The 19,063-nt window shown below is 35.6% G+C and overlaps 1 protein-coding gene across 1 annotated transcript in view; it reads right to left on the minus strand.

Annotated features, from left to right (window-relative positions):
- Nucleotides 1–3,876: 3,876 nt before the first annotated feature.
- DCHS2 (dachsous cadherin-related 2) overlaps nt 3,877–19,063 on the minus strand; it is a 352,630-nt gene continuing 337,443 nt past the window's right edge. Inside the window, exons 19-20 of the mRNA XM_063458543.1 lie at nt 10,986–11,124; nt 3,877–8,582 (exon numbers count right to left, since the gene is read on the minus strand). Coding sequence (XP_063314613.1) covers nt 5,965–8,582; nt 10,986–11,124 — 2,757 coding nt within the window. The 3' untranslated portion in view covers nt 3,877–5,964. The remainder of the gene's footprint in view (nt 8,583–10,985; nt 11,125–19,063) is intronic.

Here is a 19,063-nt window from a genome sequence, read left to right on the forward strand (position 1 = left end):
CAGCCGAATTGCAGTTCGGTGCAAAATGAATCTCCAGTATATTGTGGCTAGTCTACTATTTCTTAAATCCTACTGCAATTGATACAGCATTAGTACATCTGCACTGTGTTTTTCTTGGTATGAAAAACACTATTCATAAATCTTACACTTATTAAATGGTACTGAAAAAAACAGACTATATGTGCTGAGTTTGCATTTGTGGCCAAATGATGATGATGCAGTGGCCCACACAGATTTTACAATGTCTGCAAACACATGACTGGAAAGCTCAGTTGTTGGTCAATCTGTACATTTCCTACAGTTCATATGGGGAAAATAAATCAAACAAATACGACCCTGATTTAACCACTTAGCTGACAGATGACCCAATTGCTGAATACACTGGAGAACATGCTTTTAGCTATTTTCTTTAATATATAAATACTATTAAACTAAATATTAAGAGATGCCTGTCCCAATAACCTTGTCTTGTTTTTTTAAACAGATGGGTTTCATTAAACGGTGGAAAACCAATTTCGACCAAGGAACATACACACAGTCTCCTGCCAGTGCCCATCCCAAAATTTTACAATAACTAGCATGATTCTTACCTTGGCCCACCTGAGCCAAAAAAAGTGAGATCCTCGAATTCCCTGAGCTATTTTTTTGTGTGTCTGAATCAAATTTCTTTTAGAAAAACCACAGTGGAATATGCGTACCATGACAAATAGCTGTTCATATTGAAATACAGCCATCTTAAAATATGCCTGTAATTCAGCAGTGGCAAATATTTATTTTTTAAAATATATATATATTTATTTAATAATAATTGCCTTTTTATTTCAGTTTCACTGTGCCTTATATGCAAATGTTTACTTTTAATTTGAATGGCTTTGGATATTATACTGGTTTAACACTAAAGCGTTAATATGTTTTACTTACCTTTTTTCCAGCACCAAGATTCCATCAGCACTGCTTACCTCTTCTCCTCCTTTAATGTCACTCCATGACCTCCTCCACAATGGTCCAATACTTGTTAGGGAACATTGTGGGCCTAATGAACCAATGCTAACCTATGGGGGCTTCTATGCCATGTGACCATGAGTTGCTTGATCACTGCAGTGGAAGAGTCTGTAGTTGCTGGCATACTTTCAGCCACCAGAGATGGACTTAACCCTGCAACATAAACACTGCAGTTTCTACAAAACAGCAATGTTTTCCATTGCATGATTAAAATGACAGGGACATTGCATTTAGGCCATTTCATTAAGATTAAGTGGTTTTGGTGGCTACAGTGTCCCTTTAAAGGGCATTACATTCATATGAAAGTTAGATGTAGGTATCTTTATGAAATATGTAGTACCTTCTGTCTCTATTCTATTGAAAAAAAAGTGTAGATACACATGAGGAGCATCTATAAATCCCCACCCATCATGCCAGTCACCAACAGCTACTTGTTAAAACTTACTTACAGAATCTCAATTCTATATCCCTGGGCACATGTCAACCAGCATTGGTTCTTCATTGCCAAAAAAGTGATAGAAAATAACTTGACTCAGATTGTTTACAAGATGCTTATCTACAAGACAGTATATTGAACTGTTTGTTTGCTGTGTGGAGAATAGTTAATTATTGTTTTTAAGGTGTTTTTTTCTGGACAAGTGAGCTTGACAAGTTATAATGTTATGAGATTTTTCTATTCCTTTGTCATTCTACAAATATGTCCTAACCACGAGAGTAAGAATAGGTAGATGTTTTTTTTTTTGCTTTGTTTTTTTTTACCAAATATACACACACACACACATATATATATATATATATATATATATATATATATATATATATAAAAATCACAATTAATGGCACTCACCCTTACTCCTATAAATAAGTAGAAATGCCCTGGTGCAATCCAATGCTGATAGATAATTATATAGAAAAAAGATGCACTCTTGGGTCTTTTTTGTAAATACTGACGATCTTTAATCCATGTACGGTTTACAAGTTGCTTGATCAATGTTTCGACCCATTCAGGTCTTCCTCCTGAGGAAGACCCGAATGGGCCGAAACGTTGATCAAGCAAACTTTTAAACCAATAAATATCCAATAATCTCTCTCTCTCTCTCTCTCTCTCTCTCTCTCTATATATATATATATATATATATATATATATACACACACATATATGGTTGTGTTTATGCAATTTTTCAGACAGTAAGATTATAGTAATCCGTAATTTAGCATGCAAGAGTTGTGAATTTTAATGTCCTATAATGGCTGCCAATTACAGCTGGGAGAGATAAGTACAAGTAACCTGGGCCAGTTAGTGCTGTAGTGTCCAGTCAGCCTCTTAAACCTGATTGCAGAGCTGTCTGAACAGCTAAAGAGAATGTAAAACTCTGCATTGTTTCAGCTCCTCTAGTGTCTGTGTGTGAGGATGGACATAAAGTGGAAAGGATCACTTCTCATCTTTCCACTAACATTCTCTCACATAGGAAATGCTTAGCAAGAGAAACAGGGGAATCTCTGAGTGATGCACACGGTTTGAAAGCTCATGCAGCTCTTCTATCAAACATTAAACTTTAACACATTCCAAACCCAAACAAACTCTTCCCTTAGCCCCAAATGTAAGCACTCAAAGCCTAAACCTAAAAAACAAAACAAAAAAAAAATCTTTTATTTAAGCCATAGGTTTAACTCCTCCTAAAAACTACCCCTCGTGTACCCAGTATGGAATTTATCTTAACTTTAACGTTCAACTCAGTAATCCTCAACACACCCCCTACCAAAATACTAAATGTAACCCTACTCTAACACTAAACTCCATAATTCCAAACGCGTATACCACAACTTTAACCCATCTCAAGATTTGAATCCTCTTAACACTAAATACCCTCTCTCACTTTAACTTCCCATTTACCCTAAAGACTTTTAAAATTATCTGTAACACTGCATGCAACTACTCAGCAGCATACACTCACATATACTCTCACAGATTCAAATCCAGTGCCTAACAAACAAAAATATGCACACGCTTACAAAACATATGCAGTTGTCAAATTGAATGTTTTATACCTGTCCAGGTATCAAGTTACTCAAACTCGATTTGATCAGACTTTTCTTTTTTTTTCTTTTTTGGTGAGGGGAGCAGCAGGGAGTGCCTTAGAATGTCGTGATATTTTAAAAATACTATAAATCTTCCACTAATATGGTTTAAAATTATATTTATAATTTCAGACTACATAGAATATTTAACAGAATATGTCATTAATAAAGTAGTCTAGAATAATTGGTGTATGCAATCTGATGTCATTGTCGTTTTTAAAGACAAAACACATAGCTTGGTTAATAGGATAATTTATACAACCATCATTTATGAAATCTGTTACCTTATCTTGCCCTTCCCTCTTTGTTTTTGTTTTGTTTTTTCTTTATCCAAATTATTGCTTTGTATTTACATGATTACTGCAAGGTTTCAGTATATGTTTGTTTACTTTATATTTTGTATTCTCCTTTCTCCTATTAAAAAAGGATTTTTAAAAGACGGTGTGGATTTAATGAATTTTTAAGTGATCAGTAAAGCAAACCACAGTTTTTTTTAATGCTAACCTTGATATAATAAAATACTTCCAGTACCCATCTGGTATAATAGTTTTAGTGAATGCATCTGGTCAGGAAGGATAACCGTAACTTAAGTGCATAACTATGTATCAATACATTTCACATGGCATATAGTATTCTTGCATGTTTGCTCTGCACAGTCTGTCTTGCAAATAAATAAAATCACATTCCTCCAATACTTAAAGAATATATATTTTCTTGATCATGTGTACACATTAAAAATATAAACGTTTTATACAAATTATTTATTTTGGTTTAAAAGAAAAGTTGCATTGTAAACACATTAGCAAATCGACACTTTTTTATTCACTCAGAATCATTTTTTTTTCCATATTTTTTCATTGGTAAAATTGTTGTTATAGTTTTATGAATGTACTGCAATTATAAAGTATAAAATAATAATGTTCAGTAAACATCACTGAAAGTCAATTTTGCAGCTTTTAATAATCCCTCCGATTTAACACAATAAAATACAACTGCATGGAGCGGGATAGGACAATATTATTTTTACAAAGTTATAGGCATTTGTATAAGCACCATATAAAAGAAATATGGCCACTCTGCCAAAGTATCCATTCTAAAAATACTACACTTTAATTTATATTTATTTAAAAGTCAACCAAGGAGAACATGATATAATTTGTTGTTTTAATTGCTCATGTTCACTTTTTCGAAGCTATTATAACTTGAATTTAGAAACCTTCCCTTTACCATATTCACCCCTAAAAATCACATTTAAATTGCTGCATTGCTGCTTTGTCCTTTATTAATCCTGGACATCATGTCTTTCACATGAACATATAGAAAGTCATTCCATATCAGGTTTTTAGCTTGATACTATGAAACTAACAATAACAAGTTGACCGTACTGGTGTATTGAGTGGTGCAAAAGAACATTCAAACATGTTTGTCTGCAAATCATTTGGACTTGATAAGATATGTTCAAACTATGCTAGTGAACTCTGATGTTAACCAAAGATAAGATTACATTTGTCTTAAGCAGGGATAGGCAACTTTTGGCACTGCAGATGTTCTGGACTGCGGACTGCATCTCCCGTGATGCTTTGCAAGTGTTATGACTGTAAGAGCATTATAGGAAATTTAGTCCACATCTGGAGTGCAGATGGTTGCCTATCCCTTGTCTAAAGCTTTCTTCTTAGAGGCACACCACCTGGAAATAAGGCCCTGTATGTGGCTAGCTTTGTAAGCCAAGGTATCAAAAATATAACCAACAAACAATTGGACAACTATAACTGAACTACTGTCCACAATAAGACATTTTATAACATTAGACAAGACACAAAACAATGGATTCTCAAACTGTGTATTACTAGTTTCTGCACCAATCAGGTCTGTCTCATTCCGGTCTACCGGATACACTGCATTTTTATTTAGTGATTTAATTAGTATTTACTATCCTATGAAAGGTTTTCAGGAAACCTGGTGCACATTGAGATAATACGATTGAACACTTTGTGGAATCTTGCTTCCAAGTTGACAGACATCTAAACTACATATCTGAAACCTCATAAAAATATACAAAGTTGAAAAATATCTAAAGTTTGGCTATTGTGGCCTAGAAACTACATTTGCATGGTCAATTTCCCAACAATTTCTATTAAGTGAGTAACTCTAAGAATGTTTACTTCTTAAAACAGGGGGCTTAATATTAATCTCTTTCTATTACATTATATGCAAGGCATGGAATAGATAAATTGTGATAGTTATAGTAATAACTTTAATTCTAATCAATTTACATTATAAAAGTATGAGTACTTTAGTCATTTTACAATGTGTTTTTCCCAGATAGAAGCTACTTATCTGTGATCTTTGGTGTCTTACTAGTTCTAAATGGTTCATATTAAAACAGTACATCCTTACACGTCTTTATATTGGCTTGTTCTCTGTGTATCAGAATTCTCTGCATACATTTACATTGAACGTGAAACATTATTTTACTCATTGTAATTTACATGGGGATGACATTCTGCATAGGCTATATACAACATATTCATGTGACATTTTAAATTTAACAGTATTAGTTTGTTACATAAATAAATGCTGGTAAATACTGGCCTTTTTACCGCTTGATTTTCTATTGAGCAATGTGCATGCATTTCAGGAGATGATAAATGGGTGTTCAATATTAAAAACTGGTTTGTTTGTGGTTGACACATAAAGGTTTCCATAATGTAAATAACTAGAGCCATAACTGATCGCCATCTCTTTGACTGGGTACAATATCATCTGCACTAATCCATTTAGCTAGTAAGAATATCACACACAAACTGCAAGTCAAATGTATTACTTTACACATGCATCATTTGGTCCCAAGTGATGTCCATTATACGTGTCATGTCTTGCATTTTACACTTGAAACTCTTGTTGTATTAAGAGTTCTTCAGATAAAGTAGGTGCAGATGTTCCTGAAATGATCGTGTCTGGTGGTGATGTTGATGGAGTGTGCACTGTGAGCATAGACAGAGAAGGAGAAAATGTTGGGCTCATTGTTGAGGACTGGCATGCAAGATTGGTGAAGAAAGGGGAACGGGGATATTTTAGAAATGGTTGTCCAGACAATATAGTTGGCATTCGTGGTGGAACTGCCCTTATGCCAGGCTGTGCTACTGATGTAATGAGTGGAGGTGGAAAAATTAAAGGTTTTTTTTGTTTGGGCATGCCATGCCTGTTCATCTTTTCATCTTTTAGCTTTCCAATATCACAGAACACAGAAGAAAGTGTTTGGAACCTGGGTTCCCAACTTAGTAGGTAATCCCAATTATAACTTCCTCTCAGGTCCTCATCAGAGGCTACCAAAGATGCTAGAGATCCATACCTTGAATCATAGGAAGTAGGGATATAGATATAGTCCTGTTTAGTGTCTGGGATTGTGGTATTGTCTTTTTCCAATCTTTCACTATTTAGATGTGCTTTAGGTAATTCCTTTTCACAACTAAATTGTCTGTTGTGTTCCTCTTCTTCGTTTTCATCTTTTATATTCACTATACTCTCTGTGCTTTCGGTTCCAATCACCACATCTGTTTCATCCGACTCACACGACAGTAAATCAGATTCTCTTGGAATACCAGAGTCTGGCACTCGGGATGCTCTTTCACTCAACACAGAGCTGGATTCCTTCCGAAGAGGATATTCGTTGATCATTTGGATTTCTTCATCTTCAGCAGTTTCCCCTTCAGTGGAGCCATGGCCACTTGAGTCTGAATTCCTACATTTGTTTCCTGTATCTTTCTTTTCTCTGATGCCAACTAATCCCAACCACTCTGATGTATCTGGAGCTACAATGCTCTTAATATTTTCATATTTTGGACCCTCATCTGAGATGCAGTCTTTCCCATTGGAATTGGGAAGTGCAGGAATGTCAGTGTCTTTTATTCCACAAGCATTTACAACATCTTTTCGCTTATATCTTAAAATAATTCCAATAAAACTTATAGCCAAAAGCAAGAAAACCACAAAGGAAATGCTGAAACTAATGGAAAGTATGTTTGCTGACATGCCAGGGTAGGTTTCAAGAGCTGAGGAAATGTTGACTTGCACATTGCAGGTTGTTGTCTTAGAGTCAAACTTTGGACTTCGAGCTTGCACAAATAACTCAATAACTTCATCATTTTTCTTTATGCTACTTCTTTGCTTGTGTACACTTCTAGTTAAGTATATTATCCCATTTGTTATGTTAACTGAAAAAAACTGTGAGGGTCTATCAAGGAAATATTCAATTATCCCGTCAAGTCCACTATCATCATCTGATGCTTCGACTTTGCCTACTTCTTGCCCAGGATTATTTTCCTTTGGTAAGTCAAACATATATTGATTTTTGTAGAATACAGGTTGGTATTCATCCTCCCCTTCAATATCAACATACACTAATACAGAAGAAGTGGATTCACTTTTATCTTTCACCTGAACTACAAGACAGTATTTTTTCTGTGTTTCATAGTCAATGCTGTGCTTTGTATAAATATTGCCTGTTAATGAGTCTATGAAAAATGTTTCTTGATTTGTGTGATCATTCAAACATACAGTTTGAATTGAATAACTCAGTACACCAAAAGGCCCTGAATCCAAGTCAATGGCATAAACTGAGCATACAGGTGTGAAGGAAGGCACATTTTCACGTAGACTGCAGCTTAAGCTATGAAAAGGGAACTTTGGAGGAAAATCATTGTCATCTAATACATCGATGAAGAGTTCAGAAAAGGCTACATTTCTTCGGTTTCCCCATCCATCAGTGGCCTGAACAGTTAAGGTAAATCTCATAATTTCTTCATAGTCTAAATCTCTTAATAAAATAATGGTACCATCTTGCTCTCGAATTGTGAAGTAGCCCTCATCATTTCCAGATGCTATGCTGTATGTAATAACTCCATTGTCTCCAGTGTCACAGTCAGTTGCAATAATGGAGGTCACATCACTATTAACTGGATGGTGTTCTCTTATACTAACGTGATGCTCCATGTTGCCAAATATTGGTGGATTGTCATTGGAATCAATAATGGATATAAATACAGTAACACTGGAATTTAATGACGGGAAGCCCTGGTCTGAGGCAACTAAGACCAGTTTGTGATTGGGTGCTATTTCATAGTCCAGAACATTATTTATAATAAGTTTCCCGACCACTACAAAAGGGGTTCTGGAATAAACTCCACTGCTTTCCACGTAAAACAAGTTTTGTGTATTTCCGCTAATAATAGAATAATCAATATATGCATTCTCATGTGTCCAGTCTAGGTCTGTAGCTGTGAAAGTGAGCACTGCATCTCCTACTGGTGTGTCTTCAGTGACACTAATCCGGTAAACCTCTTCAGAAAACTTTGGGGCATAGTTATTCACATCGTGGATCAATATTTCAAGACTTGCAGTGGAAGCCAAAGGGGGATTCCCACTATCTTCAGCTTCTATGAGAATATGAAGCACTGTTCTTTTATCCTTGATTTCCACTGGCATGTTAGTGTGTATAGAACCTTTAAGAAATAAAAAAAAACACAAACTGAAATTAATTATTGCCTTATGTTTGCTTATTTCTATACATATGATATAAATATACTGTTTTAATTTTCAGTTGACTACTTTTGCAGACTCGCTAATTAATTGAGATCTATTTAGATGACTATGTTTAATTTTCAGTCATTTGATAATTTGTTCTCTTAAAATTGGAGTTTACCGTCCTGTACTAAATGGCTAGTCAGATGTCTAGATATGAGATATGTTTCTATTTTTCTCACTATTTATTCTTTAATTACTTGACAGTGTAGTTTGACCTTATAATGACATTGTGCACCAAGGAAATGGAGGGAGGAGTTTAAGATTGCCAACATAACTTTTCTTTTTAAATAACATAAAAAGGCCTCATAAAGCCTTATAAAAAATGACAACACTCATTAAATTATCCAACAGCAACTTAGACTATTTTTTTTGAGTCAAACATTTGCTATTAATCTAAGACCTTCATTTAATATTGTTAGATAAGCTTTCCAAATGATGTACTATTTTAGGATAAACGATTAAAATGTTTTTACAAAATATTAAATTATCAAAAATACATCATTTATGAATAAAATATATAAATATATATAAAAAATTCACAATATTATATTATAACATTATATATAATTATGTTATGTAGTTTAATATTGTTATATTAAATTAAAATATTTTTCATAATATTAAATTATTTTAAAAGTTTATCCAAAAATATTAAATAAATTAGAAAGTTTATCAAGCAATATTAAATAGAGGCCAAAGTTGGTTATCACTTAGATATCGCTCAAAAAAAAAAAAATTAAACTCCCTGAAATGTAGTGCCTTTTGTGCACCTATAGAGTTCTCTGATACCCTTTTTTGCTTAAACTTCTTAAGTAAATAGAAGATAAAATTACAATACTAACTAAAGGGTAGTACGTCTATGTATGCTAGTATAGTGTAAAACCAGTGTAAAAAGATAAAGCTCGAGGAAGAAGGAAAGATGGAACAAAACCACATTGTTCCCTAGTCTACCCTAGTCTCTCAGAATAACTGGCTTGTCCCTGTATGGGGAGGAAAGAAATTAAGCAAAAGGTGAAGCACTCAATGTGTGTTTCACCCGTTACTTGACATCATTAGGATGTATAATCTCATTGTATTTAATTATGATGGATGAGGAAGTAGCTAAAACTTAATATTTATTAATGTCCTTCTAAAAAGTTGTATGTATAAAATAACATGAGAAATAAATCAAAGTATACACATCATATAAAGTAATTGAAAAGAGAAATGAAATAAAAATTGTAAAGATGGAGATTCTTAACAAAAAAATCACCATTAGATATTAGTTACTACCTGTGGGAACACAGTAGAAAATGATTTTATTTCCAAAATTCCAAACAAGGAGTTTGAATATTCTATTGACTCAAATCAACTAGAGTAACCTGTTATTGGTTAAATTATAGCCATTCACTGCAAATATATTGTTACAAGTTTTAAAAAAAAATCATTTAAAAACATTCTATAAACATCATAAAGACTATCTATGTCCCCTGAGGAGCTTTTTAGAAGCAAAATGCACATGGGGAACAGACATGGTGTTTTGATGCATTTAGCATAAAGGCCCTTCAAGTTCTGGATCTCATATGCAATATGTTCAATTATTACTTTTTTGTATACTGCACTATTAAATAGGAGAATTACAAATCAAGCTGTGCTTTTGCTACTTTTATAAATTAGAAACCACAAGAAAATAAACACTTTAACAAGAAAACACACACACACACACACACACACACAGATTCTCAGAATGCATTCCTATTTATTGTGTCTTCTATTGGATCAGGTGTGGTAACCAAGAATGCTACTCCATAGCGGTTACCAAGACAGCTTCTGCTATGCAAGTTCTATGAGTCTCTCCTTAGACATGCAATGAGATATGAACATTTGCAGTAAATTGTGAATTGTAATCCAAGATATAAAACATTTTAAAATATGTAGCTGTTTTGCATTCCACATCTGACAGTTAAAACCTCAAGTTGGGGCAAGTAAACCCACGTTGTGCTAATTGTCCATGTAGATTTAGACTGCATCTCATGTTCTAATGATTAGGCCCACCATTATAGCATGGGATACCTCACTGCACAATAATTGCCCTGCTCTATTTTGAATGTGGCTTAGTTAAAGCAGTGCATTAATGGCGTGCCCAATTTTAAGGTTGATACTTTTACATTGACTGGGTTAAGTAAAGTGTAATTGCGTCAAATAAGTTGACACTTTTACATTGACTGGGTTAAGGAAACTGTCCATAAGTAAATAAACTTCCACTGTACACTGTTAAAAAAATGTTCATAGTGAATCACTTGCCTAGAGGTATTTATTAACACATAAAAATGAAAACTCACCACTTGTTGGATGAATTGTAAATCCCTTTGAGGGTGCAAGAATTCTGTAGGAAATGGGACCAACGAGCATGGAGTCCTTGTCTGTAGCTGATACAGAGATAATAAATGTACCTGGGGCTGTCAATTCAGGCACCGTGACCTTCCATAAAAGAGAAAGATTAAAAGTCAAATGAGGATTCAGCATTCTGAAAATCACTACCCCATTATGGTTTGAGAATGTTTAAACAAAATATACATTATACTTTAAAAATATATTCAAATCCTAGCATGTCTTCGAGATAGATATATGCGTGGTAGGAAAAGACACTTGAAACTGATCCAACACACAGGGTACATTGAGTTTTATTAATATTTCAGTTTGAATAGCAGCATGTTCATAACAGTCTTATGATACTGAGAGTCCCTCGGTGTAACTTTACACTAATAGAACCAATACTTTACACACTATCCTTGCCTATATTGGCTTCCTGGAGAACGAGCTGACAAGCCATTGTAAATACACTAAGTGTTCTAACATCTCAGATACGTTTGACTGACTCTGTACTTATTTATACAGAGGGATTTATGTTGCCTTAAAAGCCCAAATGATGTGCATTGCATTCGATATCGCAAATGAGCTGAATGAATCTCTTTATGGAAACTGGATAAGAGATTTTAATCAGCTAACAGTTTTGCACTTAAAAAACATGAAAATCCAAATACTGAATACATTAGACCCTCTGAGAATATATAGTAAAAAAAATGTTAAACTACTTTTATTAATACAGAGGCTATGGTAGTAATTACCGCAGAGCTATCTATATATCATATATAAAGTGTGTCTTTTACAAAAAATAACATTGGATTGATAAATAAGGCAAAGTTCAACTTCATTTTAAAGCAGATAACATCTGCATCCTTATGTGAACTAGTAAATTATTACTGCTGTGTCTCCATTTCTTTATCTAGTGTGAGGATATCTATTTTTTATAATCTGAACATTTTTCAATATCACTACAGCCCCTTATTTTAAAAGTCAGTCTCAGTTTTGTTTTGTTTTGTTGTTTTTTCTTACTTGTATATGTAATTTGTTTTTGTTTTTTTTATTCTTTATTTTTGGTCACACGGCATAGTATGAGCACCTATACATTGAGGATAATAATAGCACATATATTTGAGGCCCACATGGGCAAAAGGTTATCATGAAAAATGGTATATGCCGTGTAAATTTAGTAAAAGAAAATTATAATAAAACCTAAACATCAATAACTAGCTTGTTTCCCCACTAGAGCATCTATCTATGATACATTGGTTTTGTCACATATTCATCCGCTTATAGAAATGTAGTTAATGACATTTACTGTCCACAAGGGAAACCACGACAGGGCACTGAGCAGGATGAGAACTGGGCCTAAATACTCCTTTAGTTCTGATAGGCTGTAACCGGCCTTTGACCCCAAAGTCAGTTACCAGGTTTCATTTGCATAATTGCTGCTCAGCATTAACCCTTCTGTGGATTAGGTTGCTGCTCGGCACAACTTTTCCTGTGTGGACAGTAAATGTCATTAACCACATTTCGATAAGCGGATGAATATGTGACAGGTTTGTACTTAAGGAGATAGTGATGTTCTTCTGGGGGTTTACCACCCTCCCTGGGACCAAGTTACTTAGGCACTTGCACTGCAAGAGGGACGGAGGTGTGTTATGACAGCTTGGGCATGCAATTCTATCTGAGATGTCTCTAGATGTAGAAAAAACCCTTCGGGATGTAGGACTGCCATGTCTATATTTCGTATAGTGTGTCATTCTACTTCCCCCACTATGTGTGCTTTTCAAGCTGAAGTATAGTAATAAAAATAAGAAACCATAAGGAAACAATACATCTCAACAGGAGGAACATTGGAAACTGATTTAGGCGTAATTAGGAGCATTAGCCAAAAGTGGTTCAGTTCAGAGCTTCAGTTTATGCGACTTCTCCGTTCCAATTATAACAGCATGCGTGCATTGCCCCAACGGCATTCCTTACACTGAATCACAACATTTTCAACATTGGGGTGTTCAGGATTATGTGCACATATTTTTATAGTAATTATGACAAAGGTACTTTTGTTTAAATCATGCGGTTTGCTTGTGGCACAGCTAGTTGTAATTTCAGAAAAAATAATAATTTTTAAATACTTAAGATCGCCAAACTTCCTGGTAATACTGCATATATTAAAAAAAACTATTAAAATCTACTAAAATATTGAAAAATAATCAGCAGCAGAAAAAGGCTTTTTGGAAAGAGAAACAGGTAGAAGGATATCAGTCATTTTAAAAATATACAAACTGCAATTTGGCTTATTGGGTGATCAACCTATTTTTGTAACTCTTACCCACCAAATGGCAGAATCACAAGAGAAACAATTCACTTCCTGCACCCTATCAGACTTCAAGCTACACTGCAAGTCCCACAATGTCAAATCAAAACAACTCTCAACATTCTACAAACTTTCCAAACAGACTATGCCAACCCCTTACCCTCATCATGGAGTCTTGGGTCACAAACCTCAATAAACAACTCCATACATTGCAATGGAAAATAGTTTTTACGCAATACACAAGGCCTCAATCTGCAGCAATGTACAGGAAAGTGGTTATAAAAGAATCTCCAGGTGGTATTACTCCCCATCCAGGCTACACAACCTATTGTCAACACACCAGACGCTTCAAACAAATCAAAACCAAAGAGTCAACGCTATATATGATATGATCAGTTTGAACACCAGACACTTGTTGGTGCTCCCAACCTGGGGCATCCTTAGCACACACCTGGTGGCACTGCCCGCAAATTCAGACTTACTCGACCAACATGGTAAAAATGACCAAAATAATGATGGAATTCAACTCCTGATTTTTCCCGACACCCTCCCCAAGCCACAATGTATTCTTCTTACTCACCTCCTCAGAGCCGCCAACTTACTCATTCTCGTAAAATGGAAGAATTCCAACGCTCCATCCACTGTACCAAGAGGTATGGGAGCGTTTGGTAATATTCATGACAGAGAAAAAAAAATATCTTCCTTGCCTACGATACCATCTGTGCCATACCACCCTCTGACAGGCCTTGAGTCATACAGACTCCCTTCTCCACCGGTCTCCCTGCTGCCTCCTCCTCTTTACCTGCTCCTCCTGCCTGCTTCCTCCTGCCTGCTTCCTCTCATCTACTGGTCTCCCTGATGTCGTGTGGACCACTGTCATCAGAAGCAGTCGTGTTAATCTCGTCGGTGACCAGGGTTGGGGGTCCACCACAACTCACCCTAACGATATGCCATGCATTTAATAAACTCACACCCAACACCAGCGCTGGCTCTTCTACTCCTATACTCCCTATTTACTGTTCCCTGTTTTATAGTTCCAGTGCTCACCTACTGACTTATATTGTTATAACAATAGCATAACAATGATCTAAATATATTCACCCATTAGTGGGCTAAGGCCATCAGCTGAACCCAACCATGAACAATATCCCCACTGCACATTCAGGTACATATGTTCCCCAAATCCACTCAAGGGCTACATATGACATGATACACTAAAACTATGTACAAACTGAAAATGAAAGGTACTTGACTGAATACTAGATGTACTACCCTTTCTGTAATGTAACACCCTACTGTGTAACTATTCTTCATCTATTGTTGACATGTGTCACAAAAATCGAGCCTGCATGACTTGAAAATTTGCCATGGTATTTTACAACTTTTAATTAAAATAAAGCTTTTTTAAAAAAAGAAACAACTCACATAATGAACAAACATGCTCATATTGATTTGTGATTAGCAGTTCTCTTCCTCGAAAGGGAATGAAAAAAAGACAAGAGGTCTGCCCAATCATTTTGGCTGTATCTATTGTCGAAGCAAGTGGTGGAAACAAAGATGATTTATGGTTAGATGGAAGCCACTAAATGTTCTTTTTATTCACAGATCAAGTGACAACTGACCAATATTAGGAAGGAGCAGTAAACAATCTATATGTCCAAGTAAGATTAATTCAGGCACTTTGACTTCAGCTGTTGAGGGAGGCATACCATCAGTGATTGTGTCTGTTTTGCCATTGCTGTGTCTGGGTGGGAGATGGAGATTTCCCATGTCATTGTTCCCAGTATGAGACTATGTTTAGGTTATTGTTTTACCTACTTAGCTAGCTACTGTCAGTGATACTTAAAACAACTTTGATGGAAAATGGGAGATAGCCTGTTTCAGTAATCCTAGTGTGAGACTGTCATTTATGTTAGTGTTGTGTCTACTTCTAGCAATCACTGCCACTTAACACCAACTTTGGTCTTCTTTTGATAAGTGTTTTTAGAAATAACATTATTTTTGGTGAGCGAACCAATAAATCTCACACATCTAGTAAAAACTTAAAAGAAAGAAACATTCCTCTTGCCAAGCTACTACCACAGTAGCACACACACAGACTTTGAGTGAGAGATAGCCTGTATCATTCATCCAAGTGTGAGACTGGTGGTTAAGGTTACTGCTGTGAGTAATGCCAGTAGCCACTACCGCTTAACACAAACTTGGAATCACCAATTTACAGTTTGACAGACTCTTGTTTTTAAGTGTTTGCAGAAAAAAAAATAATTTTGACCTTTTTTTCTGTGTGTGTTCAGTCAAGTGTTTGCTGAGCTAGTTTGTGAGCACTGTGCAGTGCACTGTGTGCTGTGTGCAGTGTCTGGCTTCTTAAAGTCAAACACAATAACATTACAGTTATAAATCCACCAAGCACCAACCCATTTTGCCTAAGAAACAACTATTGTTTTCTGAAGAAAGTTGTATTTGTTTACATAACACACAATTCATATGCTAAATGTATTGTAATTAAAAAAAGAAAAGAAACACCATCATCAATATTACATCCTAATCCCTAAAAGCAATTTAGAGAGGATAGTGGTCAAGTTCCTCAATCAACCATCATCAATAGTGCCAAAGCCTCTGGGAGTCTGAACACCTCTTTGTCAGGAAATTCTGGGATCCTACATGCAGAGCATAATAGAAAAGTAAAGTTTACCAGATGTTAGAATGGCTGTGTTGGCGTCACAAGGACAGAGAATAAACAGGTACAAACCGAGGTCAGGAGAGCCAGAAATCAAGAACAATGAGGGTACACAAGCCGAGTCAAAGGGTAATAGAAATAAGGGTAGTCAAAAAAGCCAAATTTAAAACCAAGAATACATTACTAGAGTACAATGCACTATTGGGACTATAAGAACCACAACAGGGCATTGAGTCATGTCCTGAAGTTCCCTTTTATACTGTGCTTGTTTAATTGGTAGCCACACTCCGAAAATGGTTGAATTTGAACGTTTTAGCAGGCCATGACGGTATCAGCATCATGACGTCAGCGTGCATGCTCCACGTCATAAAAGGAGCAGGGCTTTTGCGGCTGTCGCAAGAATCGTTGGAAACCTTAGGAGGACTTTTTGACAGGTCCTTAACCTCCTGTAAGATGACATTAGTGTGTGGCACAGCCTGTGCCCACACATAAGGTACCCTGACGCTCTTCCTCAGTCGTGCCTTCTCAACCACCACTATTATTAGTATTCAGCCTCAGGATTGTGGGGTTAGCAGAATGTCTGTTACATCAGCAAGGGCAATTGTTTGTTTTTTTCCTTTTCATGTTGCAATAACTTGTGCTTGCACTTCCTGTTGCACTGCAGCTCCTCCTTCAGTGTATGGGACCCACAATGTTTGTCATTATGCCAATATCAATAGTTAAAAACACATTTTTGTGTGACCTTTTATAATCTGTCTGTGTGCAATACCGATTTAGCCCTGTTCATGCTAAATCTCTCTACAGCCTCGAATTCCACTATAGAATGAAAGGTATTCTAACTTTACAGTACAGGTAGAGGATTTTGTATGATAATAAAAACAGGAGCATTATTTAACATAATTTAGAATACTGTTACTTTACAATGTGTAGCACATTGGTAAATCATTGCAAAAAGGTTGCTCTTTTCTTTGCACAAGATAAGAAAATCATGTCTCGTTGAAATATTTCCATTGCACTGGGGAACTTCTGTATTCAATTAAATCATCAAAAGATTATTTAAATACTTGTGTAAAATGCTCTTGAATGACCCATTAGTCAAAGCATGAGGTCTATATGAGTCAGCAAAACGTGCTGTGTATGCCAGACAAGAGAGGGCTAGAACGTGAAATAACACACAATCAAACAAAAGATATTGATGGACATAACATTAAGTTTCAAACTGGGTTCAGGGGTAAAGATAAGCCCTTTCCTTACAATTTAAATATGGTGTTGATTTTATATTGGAAAACCAAACAGATGCAATTCCAAATGTATTGAATGAAGTTTTAATTACTTACTGCTCTGTTCCACTGTCATATTTCCTCACACTCACCCCCTCATACAGTGCTGCATTCTAACAGCCAGCAAATGAGAAGAACAGGGATGTACTCTTGGCAGACCATAGACCTTACTTGCAAGTATTCTATATAGAGTTCAGATGCCTGGTTTTAGACAGACAACTTTATTTGCTATGTACAGACATTTTTACATTCTGCAGATATTATGGGGAATGAGAATTCCTTAAAATGCCAACAGGTTGCTTACCAATACACTTAAAGGGCCACTATAGGGACCCAGAAAACTTAATCACATTGAAGTGCCCCTGTTCTCTTCTGGAGAAGCTGCATTATTTATATTAAAGGGTTAAGACTGCCACTAGTGGCAATGAAATAGTATTTTCCTATAACCTCTCATTCGTAACAGTGTATCTATATTATTATTATTGAACATATTATAGTATGTTTTGCTATTTTATTAATAGAATGACTCACAAATAAAAATTAAACAAAAATACACTAGGCAAAAAAAAAACCCTGCCAAAATTAGCTGTTTAGAATTCTTAGAGAATTTAAAAATACAGACCAAACAGCTAAACTGAAAACAGCCATTTAAGATTAGCCCCTTCCCGACCGGTGACGGAAATTTTCCGTCAACCTTGTCCTTCAGTTAAGGACCGTTGACGGAAAATTTCCGTCATTTACTAAAGTTAACCCCAGATCGCCGCAATCGTGGCGATCGCGGGGTTAACGGTGCTCCGGTCTGCCTCTGCATTAGAGGCAGACCGGGAGCACCCGATCGGGCTGCCCCAGCTCATGTGCCCGCTCTGACAGCATGTCAGAGCGAGCACATGTGCTCAATGTACTTACCTTCCGCCTCCCTGCATTTCCGGGTTCTGTGTGAAGTGCAGGGAGCCGGATCTTCAATGATCCTGCCCCCTAGTGTAAAAAAAAAAAAAAATAAAGTGAAATCCCTCCCCCCCTTTCCCCTGTTTTAATAAAATTAACCCCTTCCCTGCCAATTGATCACTGACTACAGTGATCAATTGGCAGGGTATACATTTTAATGTCATATGATTTTTTTTTTAACCCCTGAGGGTTAATTATTATTTTTTTAACCCTCAGGGGCTACATTTATTGTATTAATTAATTTAAATATTTAAAAAAATTATATATTTAGGTGGCTGGGATGGGTGGAAGTTAGTGGGGAATTGGGGAATTTGGTGTTAGGCTAACTAGGGGTTAACGTTAAATTTTTTTAAAATAAGCTTTAACCCCTTAAGGACCAAACGTCTGGAATAAAAGGGAATCATGACATGTCACACATGTCATGTGTCCTTAAGGGGTTAAAAAGGTCTACAGTGATCAACATACCGATCGCAGTATTATACTGTGATCTAATTTTTTTTAACCCCTGAGGATTAACTTTTATTTATTTTTTTAACCCTCAGGGGTTCAATTTATTTAATTAATTCATTTAAATATTTTATAATTATATATTTTGCTAGCTGGGGTGGGTGGGAGTTATGGGAAAATGGGGAATTTACTGCTGCTTACTGCTAGTTAGGGGTTAACGGTAAAAGAAAAGTTTAGAAAAAAATGTAAAAGTGTAAAAAAAGTTAAGAAAATTTAAAACATTTAATAAGTAAAAAAAAAAGTTTAAAAACGGGTTTTACAAAGTAAAAAACGTTTTACAAAGTAAGAAAAGATTTACAAAGTAAAAAAATACATTAAAAAATGCTCATT

Source organism: Pelobates fuscus, chromosome 6, assembly GCF_036172605.1.
Source record: "Pelobates fuscus isolate aPelFus1 chromosome 6, aPelFus1.pri, whole genome shotgun sequence".
Classification (NCBI taxonomy): domain Eukaryota; kingdom Metazoa; phylum Chordata; class Amphibia; order Anura; family Pelobatidae; genus Pelobates; species Pelobates fuscus.